General features: G+C 41.4%; 1 protein-coding gene across 3 annotated transcripts in view; it reads left to right on the plus strand.

Moving 5' to 3' along the window:
• cadm2b (cell adhesion molecule 2b) overlaps positions 1-18,917 on the plus strand; it is a 120,170-nt gene that overhangs the window by 88,516 nt on the left and 12,737 nt on the right. For all 3 annotated transcript variants that reach the window (XM_035623846.2, XM_035623847.2, XM_035623848.2), the window contains 3 exons: positions 5,468-5,617; positions 14,650-14,802; positions 15,347-15,484. In XM_035623846.2, the coding sequence (XP_035479739.2) occupies positions 5,468-5,617; positions 14,650-14,802; positions 15,347-15,484 (441 nt within the window). The remainder of the gene's footprint in view (positions 1-5,467; positions 5,618-14,649; positions 14,803-15,346; positions 15,485-18,917) is intronic.

An 18,917-nucleotide genomic window follows, 5' to 3' on the forward strand; every position in this document is an offset into this window, starting at 1 on the left:
AAAACTGAAAGATATTTTCTGTTTATGTAAATCAGCAGTTTAGTAAGTTTTTGTTCATGAAAAAAGGACTTCTTCCTTAATCATTAGTGGCATAATTTAAATTATCCTCTTGACATTATTCCACCTGACAATTATTTCACCAACAACTCATGCTTGATTGTAGGAGACAAATAATGGTGTGCATTTGTGTGATGCGGCAATTTATTTAAATATATGATACTATTGACAAGATTATTAAAGATTTACAAATTCAGACATAATCTTCACTTTGTGATATGAACAAATTCATGTCTGAAATTCATTATCGATACATATGTGATTTGTAGAGACAGTATGATGTTGATGCCAGATGTTATGTAGCATTTTATCGTTAGCATGCAGATGGGAGCCCAGCACATCCAACATCTCTTGTCAGACCAGAGGTGAATTCATTTCATGTACGAATTAATAATAGTTATTATTCCATAATGAATGGATGCATCGGTAACTATTCTCTGAGTTATTTGTTTTCTTTTTATCCCGCCTGCAGTTTACAGTTTATGCTGCAGTGGTGTGCTTGACTGCGCTCCAGCCATTCATCAAGGCACTGCTTTCCATTATTTGGTGCAGTCAGCTGAAACTGAGAAAGGCTTTTGGGGTGGTACGGCTCATTCTTCCTCCACTAACTCTCTGTTCTCCACAACAGAGATGTACGTCAGAATTTTTCACATTGCGCGCCCGCGATCATTGGTCATTAGATGAGTCAGTGAAATTACATATGCAACGCGGCTCTCTAACGATCCAGTTATCAGACCGGGTTTTTCTCAGCATGCTGTGATTTTCCATGAGTATGGTATATGAAAAATGGAACCAAAAGATTTCCACATCCTCAATTATGATAAAGCACCCCATTTACATTCATCTGCTGCCGCTCTTAATCCTCAGTTTAAGTGGAGTCAGAAAGATTTCTATCTTCCTCATAATCATGTCTTCTAGATACCAACCCAGGCTGCAAAATCAATAACCTAAATATCATATTCTTGGCTTCTAATATTGCCGGACTTGGATTCACCAGGGCATTGTCTGAGATGCATTCTGATAACGGCATGAAGAGAGGCGGGTTGGGATGAAATTAAGCAGTTTATCCTCAATGCACACTCAGCAGCCAGCGATTCTGATCATCTGTATTCATATTTATACACCACACCTGTAGCACGGACCGCAGGGCTAAAATGTGAGATGAGGAGCGGACACCGACGGTACATCTAGTCTGTTGTTTTTTCGCAGATGTCTTTCTGCCTTATTTCAGCTGTGCAGGTAAATATTTGATTCATGAGGCAGTGTCACTTGATTCTGTATGAAAGTTAATGTCACAGCAGAGAGATGTGTCAGCAGCATTCTGTGTGAAGCACAGCAAACAACTTGACTAATCTTGTGTGTGCTGACATTGTGACTGACGATCTGTGTGCTGGTGGCCCACCTGAATGTGCACCATAATCTCCCAGCTCAAGATGATATAGCCTGTTTTTTTTTCTTTTCTAAGAAAAAAAAGCTGCTCTAAGAGCCATGTGACGGTCATAAAAAAAATATTGTGAAAGAGGAAATCACTGCCAAGGGACCAACTGTAGCTTTAAGAGTTCGGACCATGAGCAGCCTGCTGTTGGGAATGTTTTCATTAGGAAAGAAACATAACGATAAAAAGAAGCTTGGATTTTGATTTGAGATGAATTTAACTGTAAAAATGTTTTAGTTGAGGTTTCATCATTTCATGTTTTCAGCCTTGACCCCTTCTCCTGAGAGCTCGTTGGGTGGGCTGGAATTGGAAAGAGAGGGAGGGGAGAGTGAGAGAGCGAGACATATCAATGTGACTTATCAAATATTGATTTTTTTTTCTTTTACTATAGCACTTCATGATATTCATGGAATAAAGGAGGAGAGTTGCCAAAGTGGGAAAAAAAAGCCAATGCTAATGGTATTCATGTTTTAGAGGGCACCAGCTTCTTTCATCAAGATATCTCGGGTTCCTCACCTCACCTATTCACTGTCATAGCCGGCACCATGCATGCCGTCTGCTGTAAATATGTGCCAGCGGTCGACATGCTGGGGGCCTTGACTGAAAATAAGCAGCTCTCTCCGAGTCAATATACTTCTTCTCAAGTGCTGCAAAAAGTGAACAGCAAGGCCCAGTATTGAAATTCTTTAGCCTGTAGAGCTGATGTACTTTGTGTTTAAGGGATGGTCTGTCCCACCCTAAGGCTTATTGCAAAAGAGCGGTTTTACACCTCATTTCATCGTTGCACTTCACTGAGTCATCTTGGATCATCTGTGGAGCAAACAACCTTCATACCTCGTATTACTTCTCTCAGAAATGTTTGTTCCCTTTCACTGGGCTTGCTTTTAGAGAAAAACATAGCCATGACTAAACATAATCTTCTCTAACTTGCCTTTACCTAGAGGCTTTTATTGTATCCTACCTAGAGTAATGTAGTGTAATGTATTTAGTACTTATTATTAGTATTATTAGTATTATTATTAATGATACTAATAATATTGTTATTCTTACATAGTGAGTTTGGTTGGAGATAAATAAGACATATAGTGAAAATGTATGCAGTCTAAGTCAGAAATGTTCAAATCCCAATACTTCTTGTTACAATACTACTTGTTATGTTGATTGTCTCCTTAGTTCATAATTAGTTTTTTGTTTGTGCGTCATTTATGAAACCCAATGTATTGTATCTTATCTTTTCTCACTATTGCAGATTGAAGCACAGTTCAGTTTTACCAAGGTAATAAGGGGTTGCTTGGTCATATCACCTGTTGTGTCATGTTATGTTTTGTCTTATTTCACTTAATATTTATCAAAAAAGTGAAAAAGGTATTTAACCTAAATAATGTTTACTAGTCACAGCAGGAAAAAGCACCGGTAATACTAATGACATTACTGTCTCTGTTGTGTTTAAGTGTCCCGTGACAGTGTGACAGTGAGCCTACAGGCACAGTAGCAAAACCCTTAAACTGAATCAAGAGTAAATTAACTAATTTGTTTTTATATATATTTTTTTTTCCTACTGTAACATGTCAAAATGTGGGGGTTTTTTGGTTGTTGTTTTTTTACAAGAGATCACAATAGAATAAAACACATTTGTGGCTATGCAAGGACTTTAACACACTACTGCCAAATGATGTCATCTGCACGAGATGGCAGCGCACACTTCCTGGATATTTTGTCTAAAACAAAATGTTTCACAGTGGGTCGAAGTAGGGATCCATACATCCATCTTTACTGACAATTTATGATTATTATTGATAGATTCTCTTTGATTCTTGCCCTTAAGTTTTTGCCCCAGTATAGAAGTTAAACCATGATATGTTGTTGTTACCTTTGTTATTGTCATGGTTTTATCACAGTATTACTCTGTTTGCTACCAGATATTAACCCTTCACTACCTTCCTATTACAGAGTCGTAAACTGCCACCACTTCTTTTTGTACAAAATGTGCCGCAAGTTAAATCATGCACCTTGTCACACACACCTGAACATATGCTTCTTTAAAGCAAGGTCAGTGTACAGGGTCATGCAGCCCAGTGTAGCAGCGTCCTTTGGAGCAGTTTGTGGTTCAGTGACTTTCTAGGATATTGTCTTGCATTTTACTGTAAAAGTAAATCCTGCTGCCCTCCAATCACTATCCAGGGGGGAAAAAAGCTATGTATTTGGCACTGGGGATTATGTTTCCTCAGAAAGGACTGCATCTGCCACACTCTAGACTGCTACAGAATGTCAAGGCAGTGGAATTTCATGAATGTATTAGGTGAAGCCCAGTTGGCTGCAGTGCACCCAAACCTGCACTCATACTTCTTTGAAAACAAAGGACACAACATTGTGGTACTTCTGATTGTGTAAACAGCCTTCATTGGACTCGCAGGTATAATTAAGAGAAATGCCAGCAACAGGTTTTGGCCAAAGCAATCCTACAGACCCCAACCACAGTGTTACCTGAGGGACTGAGTGCTATATTCATTACTGTTTGGATTTTACATTCATCCCACGGCATGCCAGTCAATAGTGAACAGTGTGTACTAGAGACAGGTACTGGAGAGATGGTGGGGTAGATAGAAGTTGAAACTTGACAATAACACCTCCGCATGGTACCTTGCACACAATGCATTCGCATTCGTTTCCCTTTTTTATATAATGACACATATTGCTGGTTTTGTTGAACTAGCTCACTTCCAGCAAACTGCATCTGAATTATTATTATAATGAAGATAGGATGAAATGGGGGCATATTTATTGATGTGGTGTAGTGAGATTGGACGCAATGAGCAGATAAGTAATGTGCACTGTTTAAATCTCTTCCCATTACTATTTATAGACCGCCTCACCTTCACCTCTGGCTGACAATGGCCTCCATCAGGACAATCGAGGTCGAGGAAGGTCCACAGACCTATGGCTGTCCCAGCCTCCTCTGCTCCCCCCATGTGAGCGGGACTAATGAGGCAGACAGATGCTCCCATAGCTGAAATATCCCTGTGGTGAACTGTACCTGGGTGAGGCAGAGACAATGTCACCTTCATATTCAGGCACATTTACAAGTAGCAACCAAAGCAGACCTGGGAAATCAAGAATAAAAAATATGTTCAAACATGTTCAAAGATTAGCTTGTGGACAGCGAAATGCTCCCAGGCAAATACAGCACATTCAGCATCAAGCATGAACTCTTACACAGAGCCGTGTCGTCCTCAAAGGGCCCCGCTCTGGTCTGGATCATATTAGCCTGCACATTGTTTTTTTCTCACAATCCCCTGCAAAAAAGAGTATTGGTTTTGGACATCTGTTACTGAAGCTTGGCAGAGTTCAATAAAATACGGGCAGGATAGAAATGCTTCAGCAGTGTAATTAGGGGACTTTGCTGAGACGACAAGTACAAATGTGGAATAAGAAGGTAAAATCCAGCAAGGCCGGGTGATTAGGCCTCATTTGGATGTCTTCTGCACACTGTGACGAGCAGGGCTGTTTTGGGGCAAGGCAGTCGCTCGGATCGAAGGCCCACGGTGTCTAGGATTATGTGTCAATTTACCACCCAGCTGCAGCTCTTGACTCTACAGCAGAACATGACTACCTCTAATTAGGCCATGCTACCAATTAGGGCCCTGCAATAAGGCAGTGACGAAGGCACTCTGGGAGAGTAAAACCCACCATTGTCTCCACCATAAAAAACCCCCACAGTTTTCTGGCTACAACAGATGTCGACGGCTGGAGTCCATGTCAGCCAGGCTCTCATTAAGCTATCTTTGGTTTACGGTGATGTAATGAAGACATTAATGTAATTGGGCTATGGTGATGGCAGTACATTAACTTTGAGAGATGTCAAGTCTGAATGGTACATCGACGTGATTCAATGAAAAGACAGCAACGGTTCGTCCGAAGAAGCTCTTTGCTCGTGCCACGGGCATGACTTCAAACTCTTTCTCACTATCCCCACAGGTGGCCAAGGTCAGTTCCCCATAACTCAGAATGTGACGGTGGTGGAGGGGGGCACAGCCAACATGACCTGTCGTGTGGATTACAATGATAACACTTCCCTCCAGTGGTCAAACCCTGCACAACAGACCTTGTTCTTCGGGGACAAGAAAGGTGAGTAATATGCACCGGGGATAATGGCCGTAATGATAAAATGATGAGACATGATGAAGATGTCTGAGACTGATTGTATTACCAGAGGAGACTTCTTCATTAAATTTTCAAATTTTCAAATGTACAAAACCGTCCCTGCCTGCCTGCGAGTGTGCAATTTCTAGGAACACAGAGAAAATACAAGGTACCAGGGAAATGCATATCCCACAATGTCGAAGCAGACTTTTAACAAATGTACGTCTCCGCCGATGTCCCACGGCGCGCACTGAACAGAAAGAGACTGTTTCAGAATTGAACGTCTGTGATCACGCTCCACTGACAGTGCTGTTTACAACACAGTGACGCCCGTGGATTGTGAGATGATTGGGCTCAATTAGCATTTCAGCTGGCCTATATTTATGTAGCTGTTTGCATGTCACTCTGAAGAGGAAGCGCACTGCTGCGACCTCGTGAAACAAGGCCCACGCCAGAATGAATTTTAATGTGCTCTCACCAGCCAAATCCAATTTAAAGGTGACAAAGTCTGGAGTTGATAAATTGGAATTGGGGTGAAAGGGAGTGTAGCAGTGGACCGGTCTTGTATGGGTTGGGGGGGGGGGGTGTTCATCTTTCAGTGTTTCTGCACAGCATATTACCCATTTCATTTGTGCTGTAGCTGCTAATACAATATCATTGGTTCAGTGATTGAAGATGAACTTTCCCTTTGAATAACAATTGATGGGAGAGAGAGAGAGAAAGAGAGAGAGAGAGAGGTGCCAGAGTGAACCAGGAGAATGAAAGTAACAGTCTAGTTTGAAGAAATACCTCATCCCTCAGAAGTGATTGGATTTAGTAATGAGGTCTAAGGTGTTTTATGAGATGAAATTACTTCCAAATACAATTAAACAAAACTTAACTGAATCTTAAATAGATACTCTCATCTGAGTGGTGTGAATGTGCCCCAACGATTTAGATTCAAGCCAAACGTCATTCAGCCAAAGCCACTCTTTTTATATGAAATTATTTGTATTCTCTGGTGTCAAATAGATGTGGTACTTTGCAGAACCAATTTTGAAAGTCACCCGATTCTATCAGGAAAAAAGCCCAGTCCTCACCTTCACACGTGATGAATCTTTTAAATCGTAGCTTTTTCATTTGTTTCATTTGGAATAAATGCAGCCGGTCATTTGCGATTTGTTCACATTTCTCATGTCCTGTGAATCTAAAGCAATAATCTGTATCTACCTGTAAATCGACGATGTCACTGGTAAGGAGAGCGCAATAAGCATGAGCCACTTGTGCCCTTCTTGGGCAGCCATTTATATTGCATGACAGAGTCCTTTTCCCGAGCAATACGGATGACAAAATGAATGTAGTCCGCTCAGCAGAGGTTGCCAGGGCTAAGTGTGGGAACACTTCCTCTCCATCTCCTCTTAAACAGCCAAATGAAAAGCTTCATTGGCACAGCTAATTCGATGCCTGTGAGACCATCAGGAGAAACGGGAGGCGTGGAGCAACACGAGTTTCATGCGAGGAAGAGGGTGGGACACCTGGGAAGAAATCTCTGCTGTGCCAAATCACCAGTTAATTGCTTGGCAGAGGGCTGCAACTGTCCTCCTCCTCCCGTTTTTTGTGCCTTGTTGTAGGGGCCAATGAAAAATGTTAGATTCAACCTCATGCTACCTTTTCAGTCCAACAACCAACTGCAGACTGGCCGAGCTTGAGGCAGGATGTCCTCTCGCTCTGATGAACAGCTGGACAGAGACTGTCACTGAGTCGATTCGATTTATGCAGCTCTGTTCTATTGTCTTGTTTTCACTGTTAAGATATTCTTTTTTTTGAATTCAGATGAATCTGTCCCTGTGCTCCTTGTTACTGTCCATTTCTCTCCATGCAAACTATAATCCCCTCGAGTGGCCATACCAGCATGGCCATATGTTTGCATTTGGTGCACATGCAAGTTCCCCCCACTCTTCTCTTCGCAAAGGTAGTTTGTCATTGTGCCTGTGTAAGCCCAAGGAAATTCAGCTTGTGCAGCTTTTATGTGTGATTCCGGATATTGGACACATACAAGTAACGATGATAAAAATACATCTGCTGGTCCGTCTTAAATTAGACAAAACACTCTGTGAGGCACTTTTTGAAATCTACTCTTGCTCTTTTCCTCAAGCTAAGTATTAAAGATACGGGCATTTGTCTGGATGTGTTTGGAGTTTGATATAAAATAGTGCAGAAAGAAAAAAAGAATATTAAAATGACCTTTTAAATCCTTTTGAGCTGCTACGGTGGAGTAAAGAGATAAATTTTAAAGGGAAAAAAACACACAAATGCTGAAGTTCCATATTATATCAATTGAGTCTGACAGCTGCTGGGCAAAGTAAGACAAAATCTGATCTTTGCTCCAACTATACTTTGTTCCATTTTAATTCAGATTTGGCAAATGAGAATATGAAGAAAAAAGCCCTAAAAAGTGGCTATTACATCCAAGGAGAAAAGGGATTTCTCTGTCTTTCTGGAATTTCAAAGACACTGAATACGATTAATCTACTCAGTAAAGCGGCAAGAAAGGCGAGCATGTGTAAAGTGTCCTTTGCATCTCTACATAATGTGTGAGTGCCAGTAATGAAATTGAATCATTTAATTGGGTTGTTTGTAAGTGCCTTCCAACACTGTCACCTCTATGGTAAAAGTTTGCTTAATATGAAGTTACTAAAACTACATAATGTCATGAGTAACAGATGCCGACACTTAGTAAACCAAACCACTGACCCCAGCATCCTCCCTGAGAGATTTTGCATCATTATTACAATGTCACAGTATCTCTGCCTTTGCTTGGCTTGAACCCCAAACCATAAAAACAGGTCATTTGAAGCATTCGCAACAACTGATGACTTCTTTTTTTCTTCTGGTGAGGACAGATTCCATTAATGACAAGACTACTCAAATTAACCTTCTGCTAATTTAATTGCAACATGTAGCAGAGTAAGGATCAATAGCACATGGGGTCCTGAGGCAGTTAGGTAAAACGTAATCCCTTGCAGTGCCTCCTACAAATTGTGACCTACAATTTCTCTAAGAAGCGGTAGGACGGTAAGAGATGCGGTTGCAGGTGGTAAAGAAGACCCGGGCAGGTCACAGCTCAGTAGCTCAATGTATCATTGGTGCTAGTGTAAAAAGGTCCTCCATCTAATCCCCTACCATTACGTGCTCAGTCAAACGTCATGGAGCAACAAGAGAGTGTTAACCTTGCAGCATTCCCAAAGCCGATCCATATGGGTCTCTGCACATTTGTCTACAGCTGAGTACAACCCTCCTCTTATATTGTGCCAGCTGGCTCCCTAGCATCCTCCTCCTCATCCATTATGTATATCTGAGTCTTGGTTGATTGTTGCCACCTCAGAGGCTGCGGACTACACTGTGGCAACATGCGGATACCTGTGCCCTACTGCCACCGACCTGGGACAATCAGAGATGGATCACTTTAATAGCCAGGCCCACACATACGTACAGCCAATTAATGAGGACTGTTGGGTGGGAGTGGTTTTGTGGTGGAATACCACGATGAAGGAATCAATTTGGACCATATGGCTTTTGTAGAATTATGCCTTTTATTAGTTGCCGGGGTTATGAATTATTTTTACTGAGCAGGACAAATGAGAACAGAGCTGTCCTTTGCTGTCTTCATTATGATTTACTTCACTTTGGGTTTCTGTGGGGGAAGGATAAAACCTAAGTAGGCTTGCTGTGGAGAATGGTAATGACATTTCTGGAGGCCTGCAGGATGGGAGCAGAATCTTCTGTCAGATACGGTGAAAATGAATAATGCAATTAATGGGAAGTTACTGCAGGTTGCATGTCAGAGGCAGATAACAAATAGCTCATTTGATCTGCGGTAGGTGCTTGTAGCACAGATATGGAGATGTATATGGTATATACATACTATATATGTGGCATATTATGCATCGCTTTTCTGTATCTCAATTTCATCCCTCAGAAGTTTGTGGTTCATCATTCATGACATTTAATTGGAGCATTCAGCCTGGAGCATAAAGGTCACAGAGCAAAATTGATCTTAAGTGGCTTGTAGTAATCAAAATGCTGTTATGTGCTAAATGAATGCTCTAATGTGAGCATTAAAACATTCATTAGCTTGAGAGAATGAAGGATAATTACAAAGGATGCAATTACTGTAGTGAGCACCGTTGAAGCACATTGGAACATCCATTCGAGAAACACACAACATTTGATGGTGGGTCTGTTGTAAATGAGCACAGTGGCCGCTTACCTCAGCTCGGCCTCTGATGTCTGTGAGTTGATCTGTCCTCTGTCGGAAATTTAAACAAACTACATTGTTATTATTATTATTTCATCATTTTTATTAGATGGGAAAATATGCAATACCAGGTTACGCTTCGTCACATTTTCTTCATATATTTTGCGAAATCTTACGCTGAGGTGAGGCAGAGTGTTTTTCTCTTTCCTTTCAGTGACTGCTCAGTGACAAAATAAAGAAAGGATCTCATTGCCACAGCTAATGTCTTTCTTCAGGGACTAATGGAGTTTTAAGTGTACTGGGTTACCTTCAGCTTCACTGCAATGTGAATCTGCCATAATGGCACAATACCCTCAGATATTATCAATAATGTGAAGAGCTGCTCTTGCACTAAACTGTACTAAGCTCTGGGCTGCACTGCACTTTCATGTATAATGTACATACATTAGCTCTTTAGAATAATGAAGAATATGTTCCATTGAAATTCCTGTGAAAGATTTGACACCCCTCTGAAAGATACAGGGACTACATATTTCTACTGTAATGTATCCTTACACACATAGATATGGGTAAAAAGTGCATTGTAAACCAATAGAATTATGTAACACCCCCCCCCCCCCCCCCCCACACACACACACACACACACACACACACACACACTGGCACGTTTTAATAGAAATTCAATTTAGGGAATTCTTGTGAAAAAAAAAGGACTCAAAGGGAGAAGAAATCCCGCAGTGTACAATCAGGCTTATGTCAGTGGGCTGAAAAATGGATGGACAAAAATATATTCTGTCTCATTATTTACCACTTGAAAAGGGGACATAGCGTTGCTGGGAGAGTTGCTTCTTATCCTCCTCCCCCCTTCAAGTGCTGAAAATGAGTCCAATTTGAGAAGCATCTGCTCTGTGGGATCTCTGAGAGTACGGGCAGTAACAATGGCCCTCTGGAACAAGGCCCTTTCCTTCTCTTAATTGCAGCCACATGTGTGGTGGGAACGAGCCCCCTGCCTGCACCACTAGCCCTGGAACGCGTCCAGAATCGCCCACACAGCCACTGAGCGAGCACAGCCAGCAGCAAACACACTCTAATTGCAAAGAGCAGAGCCCCTGGCTGGAGAGTGTGGGGTTGCGCCAGGGCCCCTGTTCTCACTGAAGGACAGCTAGTGCTTTCACATTCCAGGACTGGCTCTAAGTGGTTACAGGCCATACCAAAAAGTGGCCAAATGGGGACACTCTGTGTTACGGATGTAACAAAGTTTGGCTGAACCCAAGAGCCACCGGCTTGTTTCCAAGAATAATGGATAGATGTGAAATCTCCTTTTCTATCTGGATTGTGAGGAAATACTTCATGGTTTTGGATTGGAAATGTTGGTGAACATCTGCCTGCTGCTCAGTGGAGTGAGGAAGCGAATGCCATGTGCTAAGTGTACCCCCGATTTCAGTTTTATCTGAGGACAGGGTTAATGTTGTTACAAAACAGAACAATGCAATGTCTAGTACTAAATCCTTTTAACAGCAATTTTACACGTTAAAACTGGTTTTTGGACATTGTCCATTCACATAACTTTCGGCAATGTTTCCGAGTTATTTAGAACTGAATCAGACAAACTACGGTGTTCTTAGGTGACCACAGATTGGTCTTGTACTGACATGGTCAGTAGAGGAAAGGACCATCAGGGAAACGAGGCGAGCATTACTTTGCATCAAAGGGCCATGGCAACAGTATCCCTTGCCCGGAGCGGGAACTGGGCTGTCAGTTTTACTGATTTGAGACAGCCTTGGCAAGGCCTCCATCACAGGAGATGTACTGCACATTAAGCTGCCATGCTGCAAGGCTGTAGCATACACAAGGTCAGGGTGCAGATTTATGCTTCCTCCTAAGCAGAATGAACAGTGCAGGGCCTATCTAGGGTTTGGGGGAAATGAACCTTTTCATCACATTGATTTCCTAAAGCACCTGGAAAAAAAGCTTTGTCAGCCGCTGGCATTTGGGTCTGATTGTGACAGATCTGCCCATATTCTGGGCCTCTAGCTTGAATTGGATTCTAGCAGTATGGTTTCCCGTCCATATGTTGTTTGAGTAATAGATAACACTTGTCTTTGGGTTATTCAAACCTTTGTACGTCTCATTCCATCAATATGTCATTGACCCACGTGCTTTCTAGGCTGGCTGGCTGGCTGTCCACCAAAAATGCATCATTCTAGTGTTCTTGTTTCTCAGCCTTCAATTCAAACTATCCAAATCTGTGTTTTGGCAACTGAAATGTATGGTAATGGAATATTGTTCAGTAGCTAAAATGAGGTGCAGCCCGTTGGGTAGTTTAAATGTCACTTGAAATTATTAGCGCTCTATACTGTATTTGGCCACAGTTGGTAATTCAAGAGATACTTCACTTGTATTAAGTAACAGACAGTTTTAAAGGCTTTTTAATGATGGTCGTTTGAGCGAACAGTAGCTGTCTTCAGCTTTATTTCGTGTCCATTTCAATGGACTCCAACGGCATTAGGTTTCAGCAACCAAAGACATTTTTAGATCAATTTCTGCAGCATAACCCATCCATATGTTTGTGTTCCATCAGTCATAGTTTTGATGAAACATGTGCTAAAATTAAACTTCGAAAAAGTGACGTATTAAATGATGATTTATTCAACATTGAATCTGTTATAATAGTCGAGCTGATCATGTGCTGCTGGATCAACAGCAGAAAAACTGATTTTGGTTAGCATATTACCTAACGATGTTGACTTTCCCTTCACGGACTCCTTTTAGTAAACAGTCATACCATTTATCAGGATCTCGGAGGTGTTTGTGCTTCGAGGAACAGGGGGTTAAGATGAAGAAAAGTAGGTATTTTTCTCACCGTCTTTACTCAGCCTGTTGCGGAGATAGAGGGATATGGGCCAGGGGAAGAGCGGTGTGTCATCTTGTCCAAAGCTTTGATCCTCTCAGCCTGCACTTTCATATCTTTTGAGTTCCTGTTCAGTGTTTGCTCAGACCCCATCACCTCTCCAATGCATCCATCCACCAAAGCGTTTGCTGATTTCTGTCTAAGCCTCTGGGCATTTTTCAGGCTCTGTAGTGAGGATGCTTAACTACAAAGAACATCGGGCAGCTTTGTTTCAGGATGTGCTTTGCTACAGTAGGACTACCAAATGTTTGTATTAAGCCCCATGGTACATAATAAGCTGGCACTCGGATGGCACAGCTTGTTATTAAATTTTAATTCTGGCTTGAAGATTGTATTTATTTACGCTAGACTTTATTCTTGGATAACAAAGAGTCTATAATAAGAAACTTCCTAGGGCCATCAATATCTTTACAGCCAATCTTTCTCTTTTTTCTCTTTTTAGCATGTGAGTGATTATGCGATAGTGATCATCAAATGTTATGGTGTAATTGAAGCTGAAGAACGGCGCTGTAATGACCTCCGTCTGTGTAAATCTAATAACCATTTCAGCCAATCTAATTTAATTGTGAATCGCATGTCTGCTGTGTACGTTTATCATGGAAATCAAATGGGAGTGAAGCCAGTGACTAATGATTTTCATGGAGATGTCTTCTTTATCTGATGGGACGCCACTTTACATTGACCATGTTAATTAAATCCTAATAAACACCCACTTCTCCAGCGTTTTGCCAGATTTGCCTTGGTTGTTCAATCCAATAGAGTTCAAATTAGCTCTGATGAAAGAGTGTCCGGGGAGAGAGCTGACCAGGCCTAAAGGGACCAAGGATTAGGCATGTGTAATTTACTCGATGAAGACTTTCCTCTCTGCCCTGCTTGGTCGGTCGCCTGTTGGAACAGGTGATTCTGAATTTTAAATTGTATAAGAGATGAGAGGTGCAAGATGACCTTTTTCAGCTGAGCTACATGGTTTTCCCACGTTAATATCTCTCAGGTGTCTTAAGAAAACACTTAAAGGGTTTTGTTTCAAGTTGTTATCAAGGAATCCGATTGTGTTGATAACTGTATAGCGGACGTTTTGAATTATAGTTATTGATTGGTACTGTTCTCATTTTAATGTAAATCAAGACAGCAAATACCGGTACGTGAAAGAATTTAGTATAAGTTTAAGTATGAATTATTTTTAAATTTCTAAGACTAATATTTCAGTTTGCTCCAAATAATAAATTGTGACAACAGACATTTATAAATAACAGCATATTATGATCATCCCAATACGAACATTGACAATTAATATACAGTGTAGTGAATTATTGCCCAGCTGTTGTGTGTACAATGTTCTTTTAGTACTCTTAGTACAATTATTTTGTCTTTTTTTTTCCAGTGGAAAGAGTTTCTCTATATGGTCACAGTAAGGTTCTGGTATCAATGTTCAAAGTGAGAAATGTCACAAGCAGAGCCATTTGCTAAGAGTGTTTAAGTGAATGTAAATCAATGCCTCGGATGTGGAATGTACCTAAATAAATATTGTAATCTCGGACTGTAAGCTTTTTGTGCTGCTACGCTTCAGTGCATCCCGCTGATACCTTCTATATCCTGGCTGACTGTGAATAAGACTGTCAGCCTAGAATGCAAATCTCAGAAAAATGTTTCAGACCATTGGCCACGGTATGTGTTTGCCGCATTTGACAACAATTTGAAAATAAATGAAAGCACAGTGCATTCGACCTTGTTCTGGTAAAGGTCATCTGAATTACACATGGCACTGCCACAAGTTAACTGCCACCGCTGAATCATTAATGAACGCCTTGCTTGTTTTCTTTGTTTTTTCTGTGCTATCTGTGACTCTTCGTGTCCTCCTCCTTTACGCAGCCCTGAGAGACCACAGAATTGAGCTGGTGCGAGCCTCATGGCAGGAGCTCACCATCAGAATCGGTGACGTCAGCCTGTCAGACGAGGGCCAGTACACCTGCTCGCTCTTCACCATGCCTGTCAAGACCACCAAGGCCTTTCTCACTGTTCTGGGTGAGCATGTCCGCTTTAGCGCCGTCTCCACAGGCCAATTACTTGTGGCTAATTCTTCACGTTCTGACAGCATGAAAACCTGCATGATTTGAATTATAGTCTGTCGCTTTCCTTCACCAGGCCCCATTTTTGCATCGTGTTTTACCATTTTCTACTTGAATAAAGGTTGACAGTCATGCACATTTATTTAGACTAACATTTTTGTAAGACGCACTTCATGAAGAATCTCACAGGCTGACAGGAAGACAGTGGCCACAGTAATTTTCGAGGAGTAATATGTTTTTAAATGTTTTTAATGAACCACAAGCTTAAATGTTATGTTTTATTTTCTCATTTATTTTGAGCCATATCCCTTATAGATTTCCTGTTTTTTGTTTGTTTGTTTTTTTGTCTTTCTTGTGTTCTTGACACTGAGATAGAAAGGCATGGATATCTGAAAGTGAATTTTGTCAATCATTAAATCATTATTAATTGTCAGAGGAATGCAATCTATGCATATGTATGTTCAGTATATTGTTAATAATCAGAATTCCATGCACCTCAGGAGCACCAGGACGGCCGGAGATCACAGGATTCACCAAGCCCGCCATGGAGGGGGATGTGATCACCTTGACATGCACCACAATGGGCAGCAAACCAGCTGCCAACATCCGGTGGTTCCGTAATGACAAGGAGGTCCAAGGTGAGCATGTGTGGATTTCACAGACAATTGTATCCTCCGTTACCACTTATTATCACTTGTTACCCTATTGGAGGCACATTAACTGTCAACTCGTTCAGATGCTGCATTCCTCTTGTGCTCATATTCATGCATTGTTCCACTGGCCAGGGTCGAACGGCGCCAAGATTCACCTGGCTCACAGCCACCATTGCTGCTGTTGTTGGAAACTGTCCAAATATTGCAGGACCTAGCCACGGCCGTCCACATTTCATTACCTGACCGAGCTGAAGACATGAGTTCCTTATTATGGGTTCTTCTTGGGTAGCAAGAAGGCTCTGGGTTCAAACTTGCGGGCCTGGCCTGGGCCTTTTAAGTTAGTACGTTCTTTCTCCCTGTGCCTGCATTGATTTTCTGCGGTTACCACGATTTCCTCTCACAGTCCGAAGACATGCTGCTCAGGTTAATTGAAGAATCAAAATTGCTTGAGAGTGAATGGTTATTTGTCTGTATGTCAGTCCTGCTATACACTGGCACCCTGTCCATACTGCGCCTCTCCCTCAACGTCAGCTGGGATTGACTCCAGCCCTCCGGCGACAGTGGACAAATAATGGAAATGGAGGTTAAGGTGATTATCACTATCAACAATGAGAATGTCAAGGCTAAAGGGCTTTCTCTTGTTTGTTTTGTCCTATTAAATACCCCAAACCCCAAGATGTTAAATTTAAAATTAAATTAAACAGAGAAAAGTATCAAATCATTTAGAAGTTGGAATCAGCAAATGTTTAAAATGTTTGACTAATACAATTTCTTGAAGCTAATTTATGACCACATTTTTGTCAATTAAGTTTATTTTAATCAAACAATTGATCCATTAGTGAGCTGACTAATCATGAATCACCAATTTTGTCATGGGCAATAATCCATATTTTGGTGACGGGCCATTGTAAGAATACGAGCAAAAAAATTGCATTCTTTCAGTTTGACTGAGGTGTGCTCACTCGGTTCAAGAGTTCACAGGTGATAATTCATCCTACCGTTCAAAATGCTGCGCAGACCTCAACACCGTTCGACTTGATGAATTGATCTCGCCGGGCATCCGTTCTTTTCAGCTACATAACCATCGATCCCTTGGTAGCTCGGACTGTGTGCTTTATTTTTTTTTACATGAAGCAGGGATTAGATATGTCGCACGAGTCAAGGAGGATTCAAGAAGAGGCAAATGCAAACTCAGAAAGGCCACATACCTGGCTGAAAAAAATGCACCGACAGAAAAAAAGGCATTAGGCAACTGATGCAATGCAATGTGTGCTCAACACACGAAACCAGCAGTTTAGGTTTCTGTGCTTTCACACAGTTTCCACTTTCTTGTATACCTCATTCCAAACTGTTTGAAGCTTTGCACTTTGTATTTTCACAGCTTTTATCACCATCTTATATCTGCTTTAAAAAAGGACACAAAAAAGACAAAAACATTGAAAAATAGGGATGGAATGTTTTTTTCCTCCTTTTGGTGGCCGGGGTGAGCTGTGTGGAGCTCTTTAATGTAATGGAGCCTGCTGCGGAGACTCGGCGTGACAGTTGCGCTTTATTGAAGATTTGCACCAGAGAGTTTTTTTCTTGGTGGTTCTGTCTGTGTCTGCCCAACCTGGCATTATGATTGATGGGCGAAGGGCTGGGATATGAAGTTTTCTTGTTGAAATGACATGCACGTAGATTCCTGAAAGGCCAGTGGAGAGATGGCACACAGCATCACAACCAGACTTGCCGTCCATCTCGAGAGGCACTGAGATGATCCATTTTTCTTCTTTAGAATTAATCTTTTAAAGCTCCAATCTTTGTATTCTGAACATACATTTGAGAATACAAAGGGGTGACAAAATGATACACGTGGCTCCAACTTCCATCTTCTGTGGATACCTATAAAACTGTAATATCATCCCCAGGTCAGAAGGCATCACAGAAATGCATAAAGGAAAATTAATAATTCCCTACAATTGTATTTAATGTATGACGGGCAATATATATGTGGTGTGTGAATTACATATCTCTATAAAATGTCATGTACCCCTAGTCTGCTAGTTAACTGGTGTCTTGTATACAAATGTTCTTTTTACTTGTGCACGGGAGGTTTTATTAGGCCTCTTGGGCAAACAGACCCGATGTGATGCATCCCCAAGTCAAGGAGAGAGAAAGAACAAAGCACAGACTGGAAGGCTCGTCTTAAAAACTTAATTTCCATGGCAAAGTGTCAAATAGGAGGAATGTCAATCAGTGCTGCAGATCCAAGTCTTTTGTAGTCGCTGCTTTAGAGCCCTCTGCAGCGAGAATGTGCTGCAAGCAGCATGTTTTGCCATGGGTTCCTGCGTGGTGGATCATTGCCGCCAGTGTCTGCTGTCAGTCATATCTATCCCCGCTGGGGGACCAGTCTACGGAGCGCCAAGACGACAGCAGGTGTAATAGCAAAAACATGTCATATTTATTTTATGCTCTGATGATTTGTTTTCCAACAATTTGTATTAGAAGCACACAGCATTACAAACCTCAAAATGCAACTGTCATCCAGTGTCAAACAATTTGTTTGCGGCGTATAGAGCCATACAAATGACTTGTGTCACTGAGTGACAGCCAGGCCTCAAATTGTAATCTTTTGAGGAATTTTTTTTTTTTTAAACCCACCCACTCTCAGTTTCTCTGCAAACATGAAATGGCCTATATATATTGGTACGGGCCCAAGCTTGAAGTCAAGAAGATTCACCGGGAGATTTGTAAGAAAAGAGGCTCGTTATTCACCCAAAATGAAGACTATAACGATTTACAAAACATGCAAGGAAGATCTGGGCCCGTAAAAACAAAAACTAGAGTCCGGTAATGCTAACTATCAATACAACACAACAGGAAACGTTGGTCTGTCAGTTTAAACATTCCAGGTTCTTTGGTATTGTCCAATTGGCTACCGCTGTTCTCTGTCCTTTGCAGATTGCCCACATCATTTGTGGCCAACACGTTGACTTTGCTGCCACATTTGATCGTCGAATGTGAACGCCAACAAATGTCTCCTGTCAGTGGAAAGACACATGAAGACATGCTTTCTCCCAAAGAATCTGGAAAAACAAATTGGTCCAGCTGATTTGTGTTTGCACTGCTTGCTTCTTTAATCTCAAGATTTCTGATCATCACTTTGTCCCATACACAACATGTGCTGCAGGGAAGAGTGGGGGCTTTGGTATTTATTTTCAAATGCAAACCAGAAAATCATATCCTCTGACAACGTCTGGCCATTATGTTGTGTCTGAAATATGTTTTAATTTTATGTGACACCATTCGCTGATTTCATACTAACATTGCTTTAAATGTTTAAGTAGTTTCAGTCCTACTAAATATAAGAAGCTCCGAACACAAACATGGAATTAACTGTTCAAAAGGCTATAGGTCTTAATTTAATTTAACCACTGTG

This window comes from Scophthalmus maximus, chromosome 11 (assembly GCF_022379125.1).
Source record: "Scophthalmus maximus strain ysfricsl-2021 chromosome 11, ASM2237912v1, whole genome shotgun sequence".
Lineage (NCBI taxonomy): Eukaryota > Metazoa > Chordata > Actinopteri > Pleuronectiformes > Scophthalmidae > Scophthalmus > Scophthalmus maximus.